Source organism: Balearica regulorum, chromosome 2 (genome assembly GCF_011004875.1).
Source record: "Balearica regulorum gibbericeps isolate bBalReg1 chromosome 2, bBalReg1.pri, whole genome shotgun sequence".
In the NCBI taxonomy this organism is placed as follows: domain Eukaryota; kingdom Metazoa; phylum Chordata; class Aves; order Gruiformes; family Gruidae; genus Balearica; species Balearica regulorum.
Genome location: NC_046185.1, coordinates 141,553,204 through 141,573,980, shown reverse-complemented (window position 1 = coordinate 141,573,980; position 20,777 = coordinate 141,553,204). Strand labels below are relative to the sequence as shown.

Below are 20,777 nucleotides of genomic sequence, written 5' to 3'. Positions count from 1 at the left end.
CTCTGGAAAACAGAACATTTGGGTTTTGTTTTAAACAGCTAACCACACTCTATCGCTCAGAAATAGGGATGCTCTTTTATTGCTTTGTTTTTGCTAACTCAATGTAGTTTCAAAATGAAACAGATTTCACAAACAATCACAAAACATAGAAGATGCTCTCCTTTGGTCTCTGCTGCACCCAGGAAGTGAAACATCTGGAGATGCTCCAGCAGCGCAACAGTCCATCCTGCGGAGCCAGGGCTTGGGAGTTGCTGGGCAGGAGGAGCTGTGGAACTGGCAGTCCCAGCCCTGCACGCGCTGACGGCTGCACCAGCCTGCGGATGCAGATGTTGCCAGCTGAAAAGAATTTTGCCTGTTAATACTTATAAACAAGGAAATTACCTAATGGCAAAGGGGTGTGCTTCTAGCTACAGCATTACAGAATCAGAGTGGCAGGGGTTGGAAGGGACCTCTGGAGATCATCTAGTCCAACCCCCCTGCTACAGGATCTAGGATCACCTAGAGCAGGTTGCACAGGATGGCGTCCAGGTGGGTTTTGAATATTTCTAGAGACGGAGACTCCACAACCTCTCTGGGCAGCCTTTTCCAGTGCTCGGTCACCCTCAGAGTGAAGAAGTTTTTCTTCATGTTGAGATAGAAATTCCTGTGTTCCAGTTTGTGCCCATGGCCCCTTGTCCTGTCCCTCGGCACAACTGAAAAAAGTCTGGGCCCTTCCTCTAGACACCCGCCCTCTAGATATTTGTAAGTATTGATGAGATCCCCTCTCAGTCTTCTCTTCTCCAGGCTAAACGGCCCCAGCTCTCTCAGCCTTTCCTCATACAAGAGATGCTCCAGTCCCCTAATCATCTTTGTAGCCCTCCCTGGACACTCCCCAGTAGTTGCCCATCTTTCTTGAACTGGGGAGCCCAGAACTGGACACAGGACTCTAGATGTGGCCTCACCAGGGCAGAGTAGAGGAGGAGGATAAACTCCCTCGACCTGCTGGCCGCGCTTTTCTTAATGGACCCCAGGATACCACTGGCCTTCTTGGCCACGAGGGCACATTGCTGGCTCATGGAGAGCTTGTTGTTCACCAGGACTCCCAGGTCCTTCTCTGCAGAGCTGCTTCCCAGCAGGTCAGCCCCTAACCTCTACTGGTGCTTGGGGTTATTCCTCCCTAGGTGCAGGACCCTACACTTGCCCTTGTTAGTTGATAGATGTCTCTTTACTAATTTGTTCAATGTGACTGTGCTAAGAATATGTTGATCTGCAATGTGACAGGTATTCTGGGATGGCATGGTATGCTTTATTCTGTGTCTGGTCCAGCTTCTCAAGGACTTCAGGGGTCAGCCACTGGAAAATAATTTGGTACTGTAAGCCTGTGCTGATCAGAAATTCCTGTGGAAGCCTCCTGTGGTGTGTTCAGAGTTCCGTGTGACTGAGCTAAACCCCCTGTGCTAGCCAGGCTAGCTCCAGAGCATGTCCAAAGTTCATTTAATTATTTACTGCACCCATTCTGAAATAGTTTTTTCTGGAATTTATTCAAAACCAGCATTTTTCAAAAATGTCCCCCTGTGCCTGCAATTTTAATTCTCAGTTTATAACTCCATTTGGAGATTGCAAGTTTTGGAACTTGTGATCTAGTAAAATTTATGCTTTTGGGTGTGACATCTTGAGCTAAGTGGCTAAAGATTTCCATGTCAGACAATCTGGATTTCCAACAAGCTGTTTACCACCGTGGACTGGAATAAAAGATCTTGTAGGGAAGAAAGTTAAACACAGCTTTCAACTGATAAATAGTCAGCATTTGTATTAAACCTTAGCGTAGAAATTTTGATAAGTAGCAAATGTAATAAATCTGTTTAATCCCTGAATCATGTAGTATTTATTTTTAGTTTAATTATTTATTTATGTGGAATTCAGAAGAGCGAGAATCTTTTGAATATTGACTCTATATCCTGACTTCTTTAAGAAGTGGATAGATAATTAGTCTGCTTTTTGCTGATAGGATTTGCTAAAAAACCGAGTACAATTTCTTCTGATTTCAGATCTTGACCCCTTTTCATCCAGCTTTTAAAAAAATCCTTACAAATTTATATACTTCTATTCAGTCCTGTTACTCGTCTTTTCTCTCTGCTGTGCTTAAATGAGAATGTTCTTTGGGCTCGCTCTGTCTGTTACCTATTGATAAGTGTATTCCCATTTTCTTTCCCTGTTCACCTACAGGATGTGGAATGTCTGTACATTACCATAGATTCCTCATAATATCTATTTGTGTATTCACACTTCAGATCCTGTTGGAGGAAAATTTTCTGTGTTGCAGAGTAACATGAACTTTTCATAGTAGTTTGTGGTAGTTCACATGAGAGGAAGAGTCCTGAATAGGAGCACCAGCAGCACATAAAGGTGATGTATCTCCTTCATTCTTGTACAGGTGTGAGATTAATTGGTTTATTACCTGTTCAAAATGAATGAACATGTTTAAAAGAAGCTTGCTGAGCAGCTGTGCAGTTGTTTTCTTGGGAGGAAGAGCACATTTTACACGGGGCTGACAGATGCCTCATCGAGTCCAAAGGCAGATTTCGGTGCCTCTGAGGGCTGATTCACAGTGGTGTCAGTAGGACTCCAGTGGACACGCGCCATGTCAAAGGATGTTGATGCAATGTTGGCCTGTTCATCAGAAGGGTGGCAACCTTCAAGCTGGAGAGGAGCAGTATTCCCTGTTGGTTAAGCCTGACTCAGAGGGTCTAACTGAGCATCCACAAGAAAAACTTAAATCAGGGGGACGTGCAACAGGTTGCAGGATTGACTGACCTCAGGCAGTGGGGAGGTTGCAAGAGGTGAAACCTAGGCTATGGTTTGTTTATGAGCTTGCCAAAGAGAAACCCCATGAGAAGTAGCGTGGTTTTGCTGCTGAAGCTCAGGAGGTGTGATATTCAACCTATACACTTGTTGACTTTATTTTTCCATGTGTTTTTTTTCTTGTTTTCCTCATGCTGTAGCATTTAGGTTGACTGACATTTTTCAAATGTACAATAATTGAGATCTGTACTTTTTAACCTTAAAGAAAAAAACATGTAGGAATAACTAGGCTTCTGTGGAGTTGATGTTGGGTCAGAGCTGAGGGGGAAAAATAATCTTAGTTTAAAAGCAGGCAGAAGACGACTGAAGAATCTGTGACCAGTGATTGCATAAAGTTTTTTTTCTCTGAATTGGAGCTGATGCAATAGCTGGTGCTTGGGACTGTTTGCAATCTTGGATTTTCTTTTTTCTTTTTTTCTTTTTTTTTCTGCTACTATGTCTTTTTACACTGTTAATATTTCTTGTGTTGCCATGTGGACATTTTATTCTATTGTACTGTGCAGCTTAGCTTTTCCTTCCCCATAACATTGTATACAATTTAGGGGGGTTGTGTGATTTTTTTTTTTTAATTTTATTTTTTTTAAAAGGTATGATATCCTTCTGAGTTTGAAGATTTATACAGATGTGATTGCTGACTCAGATGGCTCTTGGTGACACTGCATAACCATTTAGAAAATAAAGAAAACCAAATTTCTGAGGGAGGTTTTTGGAAGTCAGAGGGTAACAAGTGCAGCTGTTGTCAACCAGTGATTTAGAATATATTGCTCTGGTTTTCTAAAGCAGTGTCCTACACAGCTTTGAACTCTCTGTACGTGTGTCCATGCTGGCCCCAGCTAGGGCCAGGTCCTGTGGTGCGTTTATCTGCTCAGTGGCAGGCACTGCCTAGTTCCTATGTGGTGTTTTGTGGTTTCTTTATGGTTTGTTTTTTTTTACCCTTATGCTGTGGGGGAAGTTTCTCCTGTATTTTCCAGCGTAGCTCTGTCTTAATCTAAAATGGTGCTAGATAGATCTGATCACCTCACTCATCTCAGTAAATTTTGTTTCTGAAGCAGGAACCGTGGTGACTTCTGTAGCAACGAGTATTGCAGGAACACACAATTTGCACTGTTAATTGCTCAGGGATTGTATTTACGCTGCTAACTGTGTACGTTTGAAAAGGAATGAGCAGCCAATCTGTAGTTTTCCTTTCCCAAAGGGCTGGATCCCTGAAGGAATATTACCGAGTGAAACTTCAGCTAGCAGAAGAGGTCCTTACCTGCCTTGGATTTTTTAGATGAACTAGTGAGTATCTGTGAGAGATCAAGTACTGTATGTGGTGGTGATCTTTCTAGGATCAACCAAACACAAATATAAAGCACGATAATTCCTCCTAGTTTGGGACAAACTGAGGGAATTCGACCCATCTGTCTAAGATAATCCGTTAAGGGGAACTTTTGCATCTGGTACAAGGCGGTTTTTTTCTTCTTTTTTGGTGAACCGATCCAAGTGAAATAACCAAAAAAATATGTGCTTATCTCAACAAGGCTGAAGTGGATGCACAGTGTTTCTGTTACGTGAAATGAGAGGTTTTTTCCACTGCATCCAGCAAGAAGCAAATAACCAAGAAGGGAATAGGTGTTTTCTGAGCTTGTTCAGCCTAGACTTTTCAGAATGGGTTTGTGGGAAATTGCACAACACGGAGACTAACCATTTGGTAATTCCTTTTATGTAAAGAATAGGAAATGAATTACAGTAGGATTTCTGTGCTGTCCTACCTGGTGACGTTTGCGATTAAGTAACTTCCAGGCTCTTCGTAGTCCTCTGGAGTTGAAATTCTTGAACTATATTTATAGCAGGTGAGTAAGGTTTGAACACTTAATTTTGCTTCTGTTGATTTAAAATTGTAGGCTATGTTGAAAACTGGCAATTAGCTCTGTCATCTTGGTGTCAGGTGTAGAAGTCTCTCAGACCTATCTTAAAAATGGGAGTTGATTCATGCTTTATTTGTCTTTCTAGTCACTTGAAATAAGAGCACACATTTGTTGTTTTCTTGCACTGAGTTAGGTGCCAATAGTAGAAATAATACTTCATTATTTCCTTTGGCGTTGATACACTTTATGTGAACTTTGGAAGCTCTGTAAACAAATAAGATGAATTATATAAGCATTTAAGACTCAGTTACCAATACAGCTGTATTGTGTTCTCACCATCCCTTTTTCCAGGCTCAGTGACATTCTTAAAACACTCTGAACCCCCCCGTTTCTCCATGCTTCAACTCACTTATAGACCCTTTTCGCCACAGATGTTGTCATTCCCACTCACAGCTACCAGATGGGGTTCAGAAGCAAATTCCAAATAGAGTAAACTCTTATGAAATTTGGGCTAGAGACTTCAAGCCTGTCTCATCATTGAACACAGTCATATTTGAACAGGGAGCCTGTGGCAGAACAAGTGACAAGAAAAGTGTTGGCCTTCACAAAAATGAAAGGATTGTATGAAAGATCTCAGCTTCTCCTTTGCTTGTGTAAGTTCTTCTTCATAGACGTTCTTTGCCTTTGTTTTGCCAACTGATCATCTCAGCAGTGTTTGTGTTTTGATATGTTGCAGCTGAACGTCAGAGAGTCTTGCTGTTTTATCTGTATTTTTGAGTATCATCTTTGCTGTCCATCTATATTCATGTATAAAAGTCCTGATACCCTAAATTGTCAGATTTAGTAGAACGTACATCTGCATCTTTTAAGAACTGTTTTTTAAAACTTGCTGTTTTCTCTTGGACTCCCGCTCCACTGGCAGTGTCACAAATTTAACATGTAGAAAATGTTGCCTATGTAAAATAAGGAGCTTTTTTGGGGAGTGGGGGGATAAAATAATGTGGTGGTGGTTAGTAGAAAAGCACAAAGCCAATTTAAAAGAAAAATAGGTTAATACACTGACCATGGTGTGGTGGGTTCACCTTGGCCAGCAGCCAGACATCCACCCAGCCGCTTGCTCACTCCCCCTCCTCAGCAGGATGGGAGAAAATGCGATGGCAAGGCTCGACTGTCGAGATAAAGTCAGGGAGGCTGCTCACCGGTTGCCGCCATGGGCAAAGCAGGCTTGGCTTGGGGAAAAATTAATTTAATTTGCTGCCAATTAAAATAAATTTGTGTAGTGAGAAACAAAGGAAGATTAAACCAGCATGTTCCCCCCATCCCTCCCCCTTCTTCCCAGGCTCAACCTCAGTCCTTCACTCCTGACTCACCTGCCTCCCTCCCCACCCCAAGCTGTGCAGATGGACAGTCGGGGGGCTGCAGGCCATCAGTCTGTAGCTGGGGGGGGCTGCAGGCAGTCCATGACAGCTCCTCTCTGCTGCTCCTTCCTCCTCACATTTTTCCCCTTCTCCAGCCTGGGTCCTCCCCATGGTCTGCATATTCATGTGTTCTTGCTTTGGGCTTTATAATTTAATTTCTCTGTAAAAGAACCTGAAATCGAACAAAGGATAAGATATCAAATATTAATTTTAACAGATGGAAGTTGTGTCAGCAAAAGAGCAACAATTTGAATATAGCAGACTTGCCTTTTTCTACCTGTTTTGAATTATAAAAGCATTAGTGTATTAGACTTTCTGCCTAGTTGTGCTTTGTGCTTTTAATATTTCTTTCAAATTAAAAATGGAAATGTAGCCAAACAATTCTCTAAAGGTCACTCATCTCATTTTAAAGTTAAATGAAATATTTACCCCATAAACATTTTACATGTGAATATTTACATATGCTTGTTATTCTTTAAAAAAAATAAAAATCTTAAGTTGATTTGGTTCCTTTCATTGTGGATTTTTCATCAAAAATTATATTAGACATGATGTTTGCTTTTCTGAATGACAATTAGATGGACCTATTAGCATTACATTGTTTTATAGATACTTCCAGGAAGTGGTGTTTGTTGATGGGACTGGCAAACATAACCCTCCTACCAACTTATTCCCTTAGTGCAAATAAGAGTTATTCCAAACAGAGGAAGCCTTATTCCAAATAAGAATTAAACATTCATGCCGTAAACTATTCACTGCATGGCTGTGACAGGTGGAAATAAGAACAAAAAACGAAAACCACGAATGGTGGTTTTGTCTCGGTTTAAGATCTGAGTCCTGGGGCACGCAGGGTGATGTGCTCGGACCAGCCCCAAGACAGCAGACTGGAGCACTGACAGCGGGGCTGTGGAAGCCAGGCTGCCACCCTGCACTGGGAAAAAAAAGTAAGTTTCATCGGTGCTTGGAGCCGGTGCTGTCTGCTATTGCTGTGTGTGACGCTGCTGGCAGCACGTCTCGATGCGCAGATCCGGTTCTCCAAAGAGATAGTACACAACTGTCTTTAGCTACGGCGTAAGTTACCCAAATTACTTTGGGACATAGCTGCACAGGCTCACTGACAAGTGAATGTCTGTCTCAAGCAAGTGCTTTGGGCTCAGAAGAGGCGTTCTGTGTAATCATCCATCAAACCACTCCCATTTCTCCATGAAACCCTTTCTCCTGGGCTCCTGGAACAAGAATGATGAAAAGTTGGCTGCTGTCTGGTTAATGTTCTTAGAGTTTGCTTCTGCCTTCTTGCTTGGCCGCATCTGTGGTTGTCTCTTGCGTTATCGATCCCCAGATTATAAAATCTCCGGAGGATGCATCATCTCTTTGCCTGGTAGGGCTTCCCTCCTCCACCTTCTCAGCTCCCCAGGCTTCGTTCTGATTTGTGTCCTCCCTTTGGTAGGAAATTCCTTCAGCATCATCACTTTCAGAGCTGGCTTTTTGCAGCATTTTGTTTTAAAACGTACCACTTAGTAACTAATCTCAAATAAGACCAAGGCAAGTCTGTTACATAGTAGTATATAATGAGTTGTGGTATGAACAAAGAATGTGTGTAAGCTGTACACTTGCATAAAACAGTCGTCCTTCGGGTCATTTTTGTGCATAGCATTCCTCTTGTGAAGCTTTGGGTAAATCAAGAAATTAAGGTTTTATTTTGTGAAATTAAGTGAAAGACAGGAATATAACTGCTTGGTAGACAAAACCAAACACAAGCTTAATAATTACTGTAGTTTGGCAATAAAATGCTTGACTAATTTTAAAAAAAAAATCAAGTGGAAAGTATTTGTGCAGTGCCAAAACTGAGGTCATCTCTTATAACTCTGCAATAGGTTAATTTAAAATTAGCAAAAATTGTCTCATACCACACATACTTAAATAGCTGTGCCTCTGTGTGTGCATACATTCCTTACTATTCCTTAGTGCACTTACTGATTGATGGGGGCTTTGTAGATGGAGGAGAATTGGATTATGTATTATGCTGAACACATTTCCATAGTACTGTTGTTTCACTGTACTGCTTAAGCTCCCAGTAAGAATTTTAATTTTGTGTATATTTTTAAGAAACATACTTTATTTTTAGATGAAAGTTTGGAAAAGTAGCTATTTTCTTAATTCTGAGAATCCAGACTATTCAGGATGACCTAAGGAGAAATGTTATTTAAAAAATTAACTTCATGCTTAGTCTTTTACATTTACGTTTTCCTTTCTTTCTGCAGAAAAAGGATATGCAAAGATAGTTTCTGTGGGTTTAGGAAACAGATGATAGCACACAAAGCCCTGTGTTTATATGCACTGTGGTGTTTTGATTTTTTTAATTAATGGTGGTTTTTGAAAATTTCAAAGCAAGTCAGTAGAGGGGTGAGCTCAGATAGTGTTTGATGTCAGCAGGTGAAAATGGCAGAGGGTCATCTGCCCTTAATTGTGTGTGTGAGGGGTGGGGAATTGTATCTATTTATTTGAAATTTTCTTAGATGGCCTTCAAAACTAAAAAGTTGGCAATTATTATCTAATCAAAGCTGCTCAGTCAACTAATGATGTCAAGCAGTAACCTTCTCTTTCTCACCATATTTCCTTTGGACTGTAAACTATTTATTACAGCTAGAAATTACCTCATCCATCATAGCAATGTAGCGTTTTTCTGTGTTTCACTATGTGGTGGGTTTATCAGCGCTGGGCGTGGGGAGGAGGTGAAGAATAATATTCTCTTTAATTGAATTTGCAGATTGGAATGTGGGGAGGAAGAACGGCCCGTGCTGGCGCCCGGCCAGCGGCCCGCATTGTCAGCCTCCTGCTAATGAAAAATGCTTTAATGACTGCACCGGCCAGGTGCCAGGATATGAAATACACGTGTTTGGCATTGTACTTGTGTCTAACGTGGATTAACGTAACATAGGGATGCCACCTGCATGCACGCGGTCTGGCTCTGGGCTGACTTGGCTGCCGCGTGTGAGAAAGAGATGAGCTCAGCTTGAGTGCATTGGGGGGGTGAGGGCAGGTGTCAGGCGTTATCATGGAGAAATAAAAGGACTTCTTACCGTGTGGTGATTTGTTCATGTGACCTTGCTGTTAGAAAGAATCATTTTGCCTTCTGATGTCGTTTTCACCAGCGGTCACTTTATCCTGCTGTTTCTAGTAAAAGTAGTGATGCTACATAGGATATCCGGAGACGACCTGATGTGCACGTGGGTAATTAAAGCAGGTGTAATTTTAAGTTCAGGTTTTGTAAAGAATAGTGTGGCATTGCTTTTCTGAAAGGAAAGCTGATAATTGTCAAATATTTAAAAATTAGCAGTGAAATTGCAGTTGGCAAGCCTTTGCAGTAGCACTATTTTTTTTTTTTTTTTTTTCCTTGTCACTGATGCCAATCTGGAATATGACTGTCATAGATTTGTTGGTTTTTTTTCTCAGAATATGGTGGCATGGGCTTGGACTTCTCCTATAACATTGCAGTGGCAGAAGAGCTGGGAAGTATCCGCTGTGGAGGTATTCCCATGGCTATTGGAGTGCAAGCTGGCATGGCTACTCCTGCTCTTACAAGGTAATTTTCAGAAAGTTTGGTTTAGCCTAAAACCCAAATCATTATGTGTTTGGGCCTAAAACGCAATCTCTATAGGAGTAGAAAAAAATCATTGCTGTGCAAATTTATTGTCTAGCTGCTCTTCAGTAATGTTTGAGGAAGGAACCTACTCTCTACCTCTCTCAACCAGTTTGGTTTAGGGGAGAAAATACTTTTTTAAAATGTTGGAATATTATATATTAAAACATATGCCTTATTTAATAGTAGATGATATGTTTACAAACACAGAACCTTGGTGCCACAACCAATAAAACAGTTTTACTTCCAGAATCCACCTATTCATGTTTGTGTTTTTTCTTAGCCAGATATCCCAGTGCAGTCACACTAATGATGCATTCAGTTGTAATAATTAGCATCAGTCTAATTCTATTTTGTAATTTACTTGCTTTTTTCCAGCTTTACAAAGTGCTCCTCGCTGACTGTGAATTTTCAGAAATAACAATCAATATTGGTGTAAGTCCTACAGCTGTAGCAGAAGTATCATGCTTCCTGAATACACCCATTCCAGGCGATTACTCATTTTGCTTTTTCGCATTTGCTTGTGTCAGTGTTCCCCTTTTATCACTTGCTATCGTTCAGGCTTCTGCACTTTCTGAATCTGTTTTGGTTTGGTTTTGGTTTTTTTTTTTTTTCCTCCCTCAATAAAAGTGGCAGTTACCAACTTCTTCTTCATGTAGTAGTTTCACATCAAAACAGATGTTTGCAAAACTAGAGGGAGGCAACAGGCTGGTCCAGCAGTTTGCCTCTGGAATATGGATATGCGTAAAATTCTGGAAGGTGGTGGTGGGGATTAAATTCAAATTCAAATAATGATGATGAAGTCATAAATTTCTCTGCACAGAACAGATATACAAGAGGGGAATTTTTGCACAGAAGGGTATTAAAGGGGTGAGTTGGTTGTTGTTGGGTTTTTTTCCCATTCTGGATGAAAATGCCTGTAAATCCATTGTAGAGCCTGGAATGTAGGCTCTGTTTGTTACCTTGACATCCATGTATCCTTCTGCTAGGTATGTACAACTTTGGAGGTCTCAGCCATGGGAAATCTTTCTAAAAGTGTTCTTCTCCTTTGTGTAATACACCAAAACCTTGCTGAAAGCATGGAGTTCATTATGTCAGTTGCAACAGACATAATGCTTCTGTTTTTCAGTCCAACTGAGAGGGTAAGACTAGTATTTTAAAAGACTTCAGAGAATAGTACCTTGCTCCCATGATGGTCTTTTATTCCCAGAGGTTTAAAAAAAATCTGTGGGTAAAAGAAGATGGGATTTTGCTCCACTGCAGTTTTTTGGCCTTATGTTACTCTGTTGTGCTGTAGTGAAGCAGTGAGGCTATATACTTTTGTGCTAGTGAAATCCTAAAGTGGATGTTCGTGGTAAGTATATAAAATGGTAAGTATATAAAATATCATTACTACGATGAAATCTGTAATTGAATTTGCACCTGTATTAGTGAACTCTTCCTCCACTGTTAAGTCAATTCCACTGACTAGTTGTACACTACAGTGTCCTACTCTAAGATGTAAAAGTGAAACTCGGTTGTGAGTAGAGAAACTTGGTTGCTACAGGAAATTTAGCACTGGTGCAGCTTTACTGCAGGCAGTACAGAGAGAGGGCGAACTTCTTGTCCTGAGTCATGGGTTCACATTGCATTCACAGCCTGGATGGTTTCTTTACAGGTATCTGTGTACTATGCTGATCCTCAAGAAGTTCAAAGAGATAATCCGAATTTTGCATCTTAACTGCACATTTTTACACGTGATGTATCAATGTTGCACAAAGTAAACAGTAATATGGGAATCAGCCATCATCCCCTAAAAAAACTAGGGGAGTGTTTTAGTCTGAAGCCTTTTGTTGGCTTTCCTAACTTTGGGCTTTATTCAGCATTCATCTAGCACCTACAAGTGCACCTGCAAACCAGCTCTGAATGTGATACACCATGAAGATCCTCTGCCAGTATAAATTAGAGATGTCTCTCAGTGAGATGTATAGACAGTGCAGTAGTTTGGATGGATGGATGCGCATATGCATGCGTACACACACACTACACCTTTTTACATTTTCATACTTTGGAAAAATAAAGCCTGAAAAATATCTAGTGTTGGGTTGCCTCCTGATGCTGTTTCTGCAACTTTCATGGGTTTCTTGCTTCAGTGAGAGGCTGTTGCAAGGCTTAGTTTGTGAAGGCCTTTGAGATATTCAGTTAAATGGGAAGTACGTTGTAGTAACAGTTTTAATTATGTAAACTGCGAAAAGTATAGTCATTTTGAAAATGCTATCCATATCTGTTTAACTGTTCCCTGTTCCTGCCTCTTTTCACTTTATTCTTGATGATTTTTTTCTGACAGCCTTCAGAAAGCTGTATTTATGGTCATACTTGGAAGCAACCCTGCAGATTTTGATTTATGTGTGCTTCTATTGTGTAGAAAAATATTGGAGAAAATAGTTTTGTTTCACTTGAAGATACCCAGACTTTTTTCTTTTTTCTTTTTTCTTTTTTCTTTTTTCTTTTTTCTTTTTTCTTTTTTCTTTTTTCTTTTTTTTTCTTTTTTCTTTTTTCTTTTTTCTTTTTTCTTTTTTCTTTTTTCTTTTTTCTTTTTCTTTTTCTTTTTCTTTTTTCTTTTTTCTTTTTTCTTTTTTCTTTTTTCTTTTTTCTTTTTTCTTTTTTCTTTTTTCTTTTTTCTTTTTTCTTTTTTCTTTTTTCTTTTTTCTTTTTTCTTTTTTCTTTTTTCTTTTTTCTTTTTTCTTTTTTCTTCTTTTTTCCTCAGATTCCTCTAAGTGAAGCAGTAGAAGTTCTGAATTTGAGAACTAAATGCAAAATGTTTTGTCAGCATTGATCTGACCTTTGTGTCTGGTTCTGAACGTAACTGTCAGGTCTTTCAGATGTATTCAGATGTAATACTTCACTTGCTTTCATGCTTACAAGTAGAGTGGAGAAAGCAGCTCTCAGCTGAGGGAGTGAATGAGATGCATTTCCCTGGGCTTGTACAAACCTATAGGGTGACACATTCGTAGTGATACCAGATCAGTGTAGAGCTCTTTTATCTTGGCAGTAGGCAGTAAACTTTCCTTTTTTTTTCTTTTTTTTTTTTCTTTCTTCTCCCCCCACTCCCTATTATTTATAGGAAAACAGTAAGGATAATGATGAGTATTTGCTGGGAAGAGTGCTTTTCTATTCTCATCACTGATTCTTTCTCCACCCTGAACAGCAGCATATCTGAGAATTCATGTCAAAGAGGTTACAATTCCACTGTCTCTTTTCCTGTTTGCTGTAACAAAGAGAAGCTGAAACAAAGAGAAGCTGACAATCAGAACAGCAGTTTTGAAAAGCAAGATCGTCCCCTGGATCAGTTGGGAAAAGGGTGAAAATGGGAGGAGGTCATTCAAGAGCAGAGTGGCTTTCTTTCCCAGGAGCACAGCATCAGGGGAGCTTGGTTTTGTGCTTCTGGGAGAACAGACATACTGAGTTGTCTCATTCTCTCACTTTTGGTACTTAATTTGTTAGCGCACTTAAGACAGACCACATCTTGCCCTGAGATAGAGCAGAGGCTGTTATAGGTGCAGCTTTCAACATACTGTTAAAAAAAAAAAAAAGTAGAATTAAGCATTGCTATCGTGATGGCTAGTTATGTTGCATCCATAGCCAGTTGTGCTGCTTTGTGGTTTTGAATATCTGTGAAGGTCTAACCTGGCCAGAGCAATACGGTGGGGCAATGTGAAGTCAAGCAGCTGCTTCTGAACTGGCTTTCCTCAAAACAGCTTCACACTGTTCCTATGCCTTTGAGGTTTCTCCAGCTCCTGGTGACAGCCTCACCATGCTACGGTGGCAGGTTGTCTGGTGGACATCCTTGAGGTCTCCAGAGCTGGTGTGGTAGCAGCAGGACACCAGCCACATGAGTAGCTCTTAAAATCTGCATGATCTGAAGAGAGTAATCTTTAATATGACTCCTCTTTTACCACACCTGCATCTTAGTGCAAAATGCATTCCTAAATAAATAGAAGATTGACGTAATCATTCATAACCAAAACCCTTCAGGTAGTCTCATCTTCATGAGGTAGTCACACCCATCAGGTAGCCTCATACAGGCTTCTCTTCTGTATTCTTTTCAGAACATAGCAGTAGCTCGAACAGAGCAATTTATTTCATAAAATCTTCAAATAGCTGAAGCTTAAAGGCTTGATAAAAACTGGGAGCCAGAGCACTTACTGCTTTTTTTCTTATGCTGTCTTTCACAAAAACTAAATAAGTTTTCTAAATGTGGGGGTTTTTTTGGTTTTTTTTTTTTTAAACTTGCACGTCTTCTTATCTTGACTGAAATAGGGACTCAAGGAGAGAAAGCTGATTGCGGTGTGGATTCTTTTAAATGCAGGTTATGTAAATTACTGAACTTAATGAGGCTTCCATGCTGCCCGAGGATGCTTGCTGCTGTTCACCATGCATTTCTGACCCTTTCTGTGCCTGTAAAGAGCATCTCTTCCCTTTTGGTATTTTTCTTGCTTTACTGTATCTTGAAGATCCAAGGAGTACTGCTAAGCTGGACCTGGACATCAGATGGTAGGATGCCTGTGCAGGACTGAAGCAAAAGCGTGGCACGTGGCTTGTTAATAGTTATTAATAGTTTGAGTGTAGGAGCAGAACAGAAAGACAATTGGGAGAAATTCACCGCTTGCTAGTATGTAAGAAGGAAAGCAGCAGTAGGTCAGAGGAAGTCCATGAGTAAACTGTTGTGTCCTCTTTGAGATACTGTAGAATAATGCATAGTTCATCTGAAAATTTCTTCTTCCTTTTTTTTTTTCTTTATTTTTGCTTCAGTGGTGAGTAGTGCTCAAATGCGTGAGCTCCACTGCAAGAAAACTTGAGTTGATCAATTGCTGAGAGCTGAGTTAGAGCTGCCTGCAGCTGTTCATATTCAGAATTTCAATTTGGACTTAATAGTGTATCATACTAGTGTATCTGTCAGTTCTGAGTGGAACTTTCCTTACTAATTTAATTAATTCACTTCAGCTCAGCTTTTTTCCCCGGAAGCCGAAGAAACAAAAGATCTGTGGTTCTACCAAGATGATTATCGGCCCAATTAAGTCAGAATAGTGATGTGCGATAGACATATTTTCATTCAATGTAGCAATCTAACCTGTCAGAAACCAGATTTTTATATATATTTGAGATGAATAACAATGACTTCAAATTTCTAATTGGCAGAGCACATAAACAGAACTATGTGGATCAAGGAAGTGTTCTTACATCTGTGTTTTGCCATGGTTTTATTTTCCTTTTACCTACCATTTACAACATTGTATACCATTGTCATTTTTGTGTTTGTATTCACGACATTCCGCCCATGTTACTTATAAAGTGTGGAGCAAGAAAGGATGGACCGCTTTTACGCAACTCTTAATGTGTCAGAATCTCACACTTGGGAATTCTGGGTTACGCAGCATTAACAAGGAGCTCTGGTTTATTGACTGTAGATTTGTGTGTGTATGTGTGTATACATACACACATGTATGGAAATATATTTTAGAGCGATGCTAAGGCTGCACAGTTAATCACAGGGGAAACTATGCTTTGGTGTATGGCCCCAGCCCAGAAAGCAGACGTAGTCTGAGCTGCGTTGAGCCAGAGCACGGTCTCATTGCAAACAGTTTTCTGATTCTGGAGCTGTTAAACTGTAAAGAATTGTTATTGCATTTATGCAAACCTGAGATTTTTCTGCGATGCATTTAAGATGGGTAGACTTTTACAGAAACAACATATTTCTAACACAATAGCTAGCTGCGTGCTGAGATGCATGTCCTTCCTGCAAGGCATGGAGACCCATGATCTTCTGCAGATAGTGCTGCCAGACTTTTTTTTTTAATTGCAAAATAAATTCTTCTGTAGCCTCATTTTGGGAAGAGCTGAACTGTTTTCTGGAAGTTAAACCAACCGAACAAAGGTATCAAACCAAAAACATGATTCTGAGAAAATTTTTTTGTCATGGAAAGCCTCTGTTGAAATAACTAAAGGTTGGCAACGTTGTAAGCATCAGAAAGCATTGCCAAAAATCCCAGCTAGCTCCTCTCAAAATCTGATTTTTCATGTTGTTGGTTGAGGTTTTTTTGTCTAATGAATGTTCAGCTGGCCATACTTGATCATGTCGCAAGGAAAAGAAAAAAAAAACACAACACAACAAAGCACACTGCGTAACAGCCATGGGGACTTTGTCCCAGCATGCTGGAGGAAGGAATAAACACTCCAAGCTCACTTCTAGTATTTATTTGGGATTGCTGCCATGATTATCAGCAGGGATAGGACTAGGAATTGAGCTCCCTGTGTGCACAAAGTGCAAGTGTCTGCCAGCTCCCAGTCTGTTCTCTGGCCATCCTGTGTCCTTTGACAGTTTTGTGTCAGCGTTGGAGTGGAGAGGAAGGGTCAGAGTCCTAGCTGAAATGGCATCACTCCTTTGGAAGTACTGGGACAGTGCTGTAGAAGGAGGGCCCAGGCAACTGCAGCCTGCTTAGGCAGCCGTCGAGCCTAAGGAGATGAGTGGAGATGCTGACCTGAGAAGCCTCATACTGAAGAGGAGGCTGAGGAGGAACTTGGCTTTTGTGGATTTCTGCTCACAGAAAATCCATGAATTTCAGTCTAGCACAGGAGAGGTTCAAGAACTAGACCATGAGCTCACCGTACTCATACTTATACTGCAGGACCAAACCAGTGAACGTTAATTAGGACAAAATCAACCATGAAATGAGATGGACCATGTTTTGAATCAATGAAAGCAGCTAACTGTTGGAAAAAAAGAAGGTGCCTCTTAACTGGATTGAAATATGACCAATTGAATTTTTTGGTTAAAGTTCCATCAGCAGTTCGCTGTTTCCCTTTTTATTTTTGTGGGGAGTAAAAGAACAGCTGGGCAGAAGCACTACTGGATTTCACTGTGTGATTTAAATGCAGATGTGAAATATTAGTAATGTAAATTCAGATATTTGCAGAGGATGGCCATCACATGTCATAACTTTTCAGTTACAAATAAAACCTGGCAAAGAGCTGGTGCAAAAGTCAGAAGATATGCAGAGAGCAGGTCCTCCATCCTGGCTGACTGCAGACTGGTGCAGGAGCATTGAGGGGAAACCACAGGGACTATGTTTATTTAGATGTGATAGCTCTCAAAACAACAGTCATAAAGATCAGATTTTGGGCATCTAGACCACACGTTTTTGTGGGAGTAAGATGGCTGAACGTTTGTAAAAACCTTGTTTAAAGTGATTGTGACTGCACTCCTGGTGGAGGCTCTGAATCATAGCTTTGGAGAGTCTTTTGGCTCTGGGACAGGTTTTACCTAGTCATAGGAAAATTGATCGCTGTGTGGGTAGAACAAAATTTGGAACTAACTTGTAAATAAAGTTTACTGTCAAAAGCTTTTAATATCCTATTTTTTTTTTTTCCATTATAATGTTGCAGGTTTGGTTCTGATGAGTTGAAAAAACAGTTCCTTGCACCAACTATAGCTGGAGATTTTGTGGCTTGCTTGGGAATCAGTGAAGCTGGAGCTGGGTCAGATGTCGCAAGTAAGTTAACCTATCAAATTGCCAATTTTAGACAGCTTGGTATTTTAATGGAAAGAATCTGGTTTCCCTGACCTTTCATTTTGCCACTATTATTTGTAAGAAATACAAAGGAAGGCAAGTCTGGTGTGGTGAGAGCAAAAAAGTAATATTCCAGGAGCAGTAACGCATGCCTCTGATGTATCCAAAAGCAATCAAATTGGATATATTTGTCAGTGAATCAATAGCTATAACCCTGTACGGGCTGAGCACAACAGAGTAATATGCAGCTGTCATGCTGGCCCTAGATTTCTCCCAGTGTTTGTTCTGCTGCTGCCTCCCCTGGTCTGTCCGAGCTCCAGCACCTCCTGTAGTTGCACAGCCACCGTCAGTTGTGCAAACCTGCAGACGTACATGGTAGGGGGTGTTCAACTGTACTAAAGCTTGCACTTCCTTAAAACAGACCTCTCCACTGAACGTGGGCAACTTGCAGAGCTAGTCTATTCTGAAAATGACGTCATCACTTTCACAATGGGTTCCTCTTGCTCATTCTTACCTCACCTCAGCCATTTCTGTCATTCTTGTGCAGCAAAAATGTCTCTGAACTGGTGATTGTTTTACTTAGAGCTAATGAAGAATTCGCCATGCCAAATCTATTAGCTTTGTGATTTAGTTACTTTGCATGCAACTGTTTTTCTTGGTTTAGTGCAGGAATATGTTTAAAAACATGGACAAATGAAACTATTATTCTAAAGTTCTTGAGGCAGTAGATAATTTGAACAGTTGTGTTAAAACAGATACTGTAGAAAAAGTAAAAGATATCTCATCTGACTGTGTATCGTGGACTTCAAGGAAAAAGGAATGACAAGAAATCACTTGTAGAGGTTTTGTTGTTGGACGCAGGATGGCTAAGCTGAACATTGTACTCTTACAAATTACTGAGATGTCTTTCTGCAGACAAAATCACCAAGTTTGACAAAAGTTTTTTTGATCAACAGAGTCCTATGTCCATGTCCTGGACAAAACTCATATTGTTTTCTCAAGACAAATAGGTAATTATTCAGTGTTAGAGCAAGGGTGCAGCAGGTAGTTTTCAAAAGAGGTAATGGGGATAATGAAATAATGGGACCAGGTCTTCCGGCATGATCCATTGCTGTGTACCTTTCTAATTAATTGATTTTGTTCATAAGAAGAATGCCATAATTTTTATAGACTTGTTTTTCATTAAAATAATTTGGAATTTAAATTTTGCTAATGTAGGAAATACAACATCATTTATTTTAATTAATGCCTCTCTAGTTTAATTAGATGATTATCAGAAATTTCTAAATATGATTTTAATTTTTTGATGCAGTGTTCCAGATAATAAGTAACATAAATATTTTTTTTAGCTGCATGTTGTTTATCATCTAGTTTAATTGGTATGATACACTTGGATTAATACAGGTAAAGAGAAATTTGGAATCAACTAGGATTACCTGATGAACCCAGACTGAAGCTGTGAGGCAGACTGCAGGATGAAATGACAATACTTTTTCACCTGTCATGAAAGATCTGATCCCTGGTATAAATCCAGAAACCAGGTTACAATGCTTCTAAAGGGTAATTAAATGGACAACTTAGGCATGAGCAGCACTAGCTTATGTTCTGAGTAGCACTGGTTTGCACGAGGCAGAGAGAACATATCATCTCCAGGTGGCCCAGCTTTAAGGTGGACTAAACTGCATGAAACTGCACTTGATACTTCCTTTGGTTTCTCGTGGTGTTGGGATGTTTGTCTCCCTTGGGTAAATGAAGGGGTAGTAAAGGTTAGCAACTGTTCATCTGTGAAGGTTGAGGACATGCTTCTGACATGTGAGCTGGTGTATTTTCAACTGAAGAATGACACAGAGTAAGGTGCATCTAGCATTTTCTTCTGCCAGTTCCAAAATTACTGAAGGTGATGCGAACACAGAAGGAAAAAAAAAAAAAAAGTTTCTCTACACAAGAAGTGAAAGGTGCCTGGAATGAATTTATTCAAAATTCAACAGAACAAAAAGGACTGTGTATATTAATCTTATATAAATTTCAAGTCAATTTGAAGGAGCACCTGTCTGCTTTTAAATGTCATTGTTGTATATTGTACATAGTATTGACCATGTACGACAAAACTAGCACAGAGATGACTTGGCAAGCAGAACAGTACAGAACAATTGATATAGAAAGTGTCTTTCTTTAATTTCAGGATTCTTGGTACCACAAAGCATACACATTTGTGTTGATTGTAATGATTTTGTCTCATTCTCTCTCGCTACTGTTCCACAATTTATATAATGTTTTGCTGATAGTCTGTGAGAGAAATGTAAGAACACATCACGGAAAACGCTTCTTCTTTCTTCAAGTTACATCTTCCAGGCAACTGCACCAAGTAGCCCTGTTTGTGTCTACCTCTTCAACATCGATATCTTGTGCCATTTTGTCTCAATGGAATACAATCTTTCTGCTTTTCTGGGTTTAGGTCATCTTTTTTTGAGCACGAAAACCCAAAATTGCACACAGTGTCTATAATGGCACAAATACTTCTCCAACCCTAATGGAAACATTACCCTCTGATATGGAATGTTACATAACAGTTTGCTGGCTTGCGAATCTTGTGATTAACTATGCAGATCATCTTCATGAGCAGTTTGCTATTGAAACATTGTAAGATACAGCAATCATTTTTATTACTTTGTGCCTAAGTATTTGTACTTGCCATGTTGAATTTAAAAACTCAAGATCGTTCCTTTCTTGCTGGGCAGTACTTCAGTTGTGTGTGTTGGTGATATCTCCCAAGTTTGTGTCACCAGCAAATTTCATTAGTGTATTCCTATTCTTCTTTTAAAGATCATTAATGGAAATATTCAAAAAGTTTTGTCCAAAGGCTGATATCCAAGGAGGAGCTCCAATAGTACCCTCCCTGCACATCAGCACTTCCTCTTTTAATGCAACCTGATGCAATTTCCCCTTTGCCAAGTTCCTTACCCGCATTTCCACTTTCATCCTAATTCTTATCTTTTCAAAATTTTAACTCATAGTTGCCTAGTAGTATCAATTTTAGTTTACTTGGGTCCAACAGAATTTTTCCTGTTGTGCTTCTCTCTAGAAAGTCCATTTTTGTAACAAACAAATCAGATTAGTTTTAAATAAGATACCACTGGTAAATTGAATTCTTTTTTCTTTCCAAATGTATCCTCAGGCTGTGCAGATTGCCAAAACCAACAACCTCTGTTTTCACTAATTTTGATTTCTGTACAGTCCTTCCTGTAGATGTCTTGCTTTTGTCAGCTATATTGTGAATCTTTTTGTAATTGCATGTGAAATATTTCTTTAGTTTTGAGGTGTCCTCTGTATGCCTCATGTTTTTTTCTCATTCTGTTTTCATTTCTGTGGCCAAAACATTTTTGTTCGCCCCCTCAATCTTTGATTTTGCTGGTTTTCATCTGCAAGATATAACTTAGTTTGACCTGCAGCAGTTCTTACCTTCTGAGCTCCAAACTGTAGC

At 39.8% G+C, this 20,777-nt stretch overlaps 1 protein-coding gene across 1 annotated transcript in view; it reads left to right on the top strand.

Moving 5' to 3' along the window:
• Window positions 1–20,777, top strand: part of LOC104633363 (putative acyl-CoA dehydrogenase 6) — a 91,243-nt gene that overhangs the window by 47,125 nt on the left and 23,341 nt on the right. The window contains exons 3-4 of the mRNA XM_075746161.1: window positions 9,563–9,692; window positions 17,172–17,278. Coding sequence (XP_075602276.1) covers window positions 9,563–9,692; window positions 17,172–17,278 — 237 coding nt within the window. The remainder of the gene's footprint in view (window positions 1–9,562; window positions 9,693–17,171; window positions 17,279–20,777) is intronic.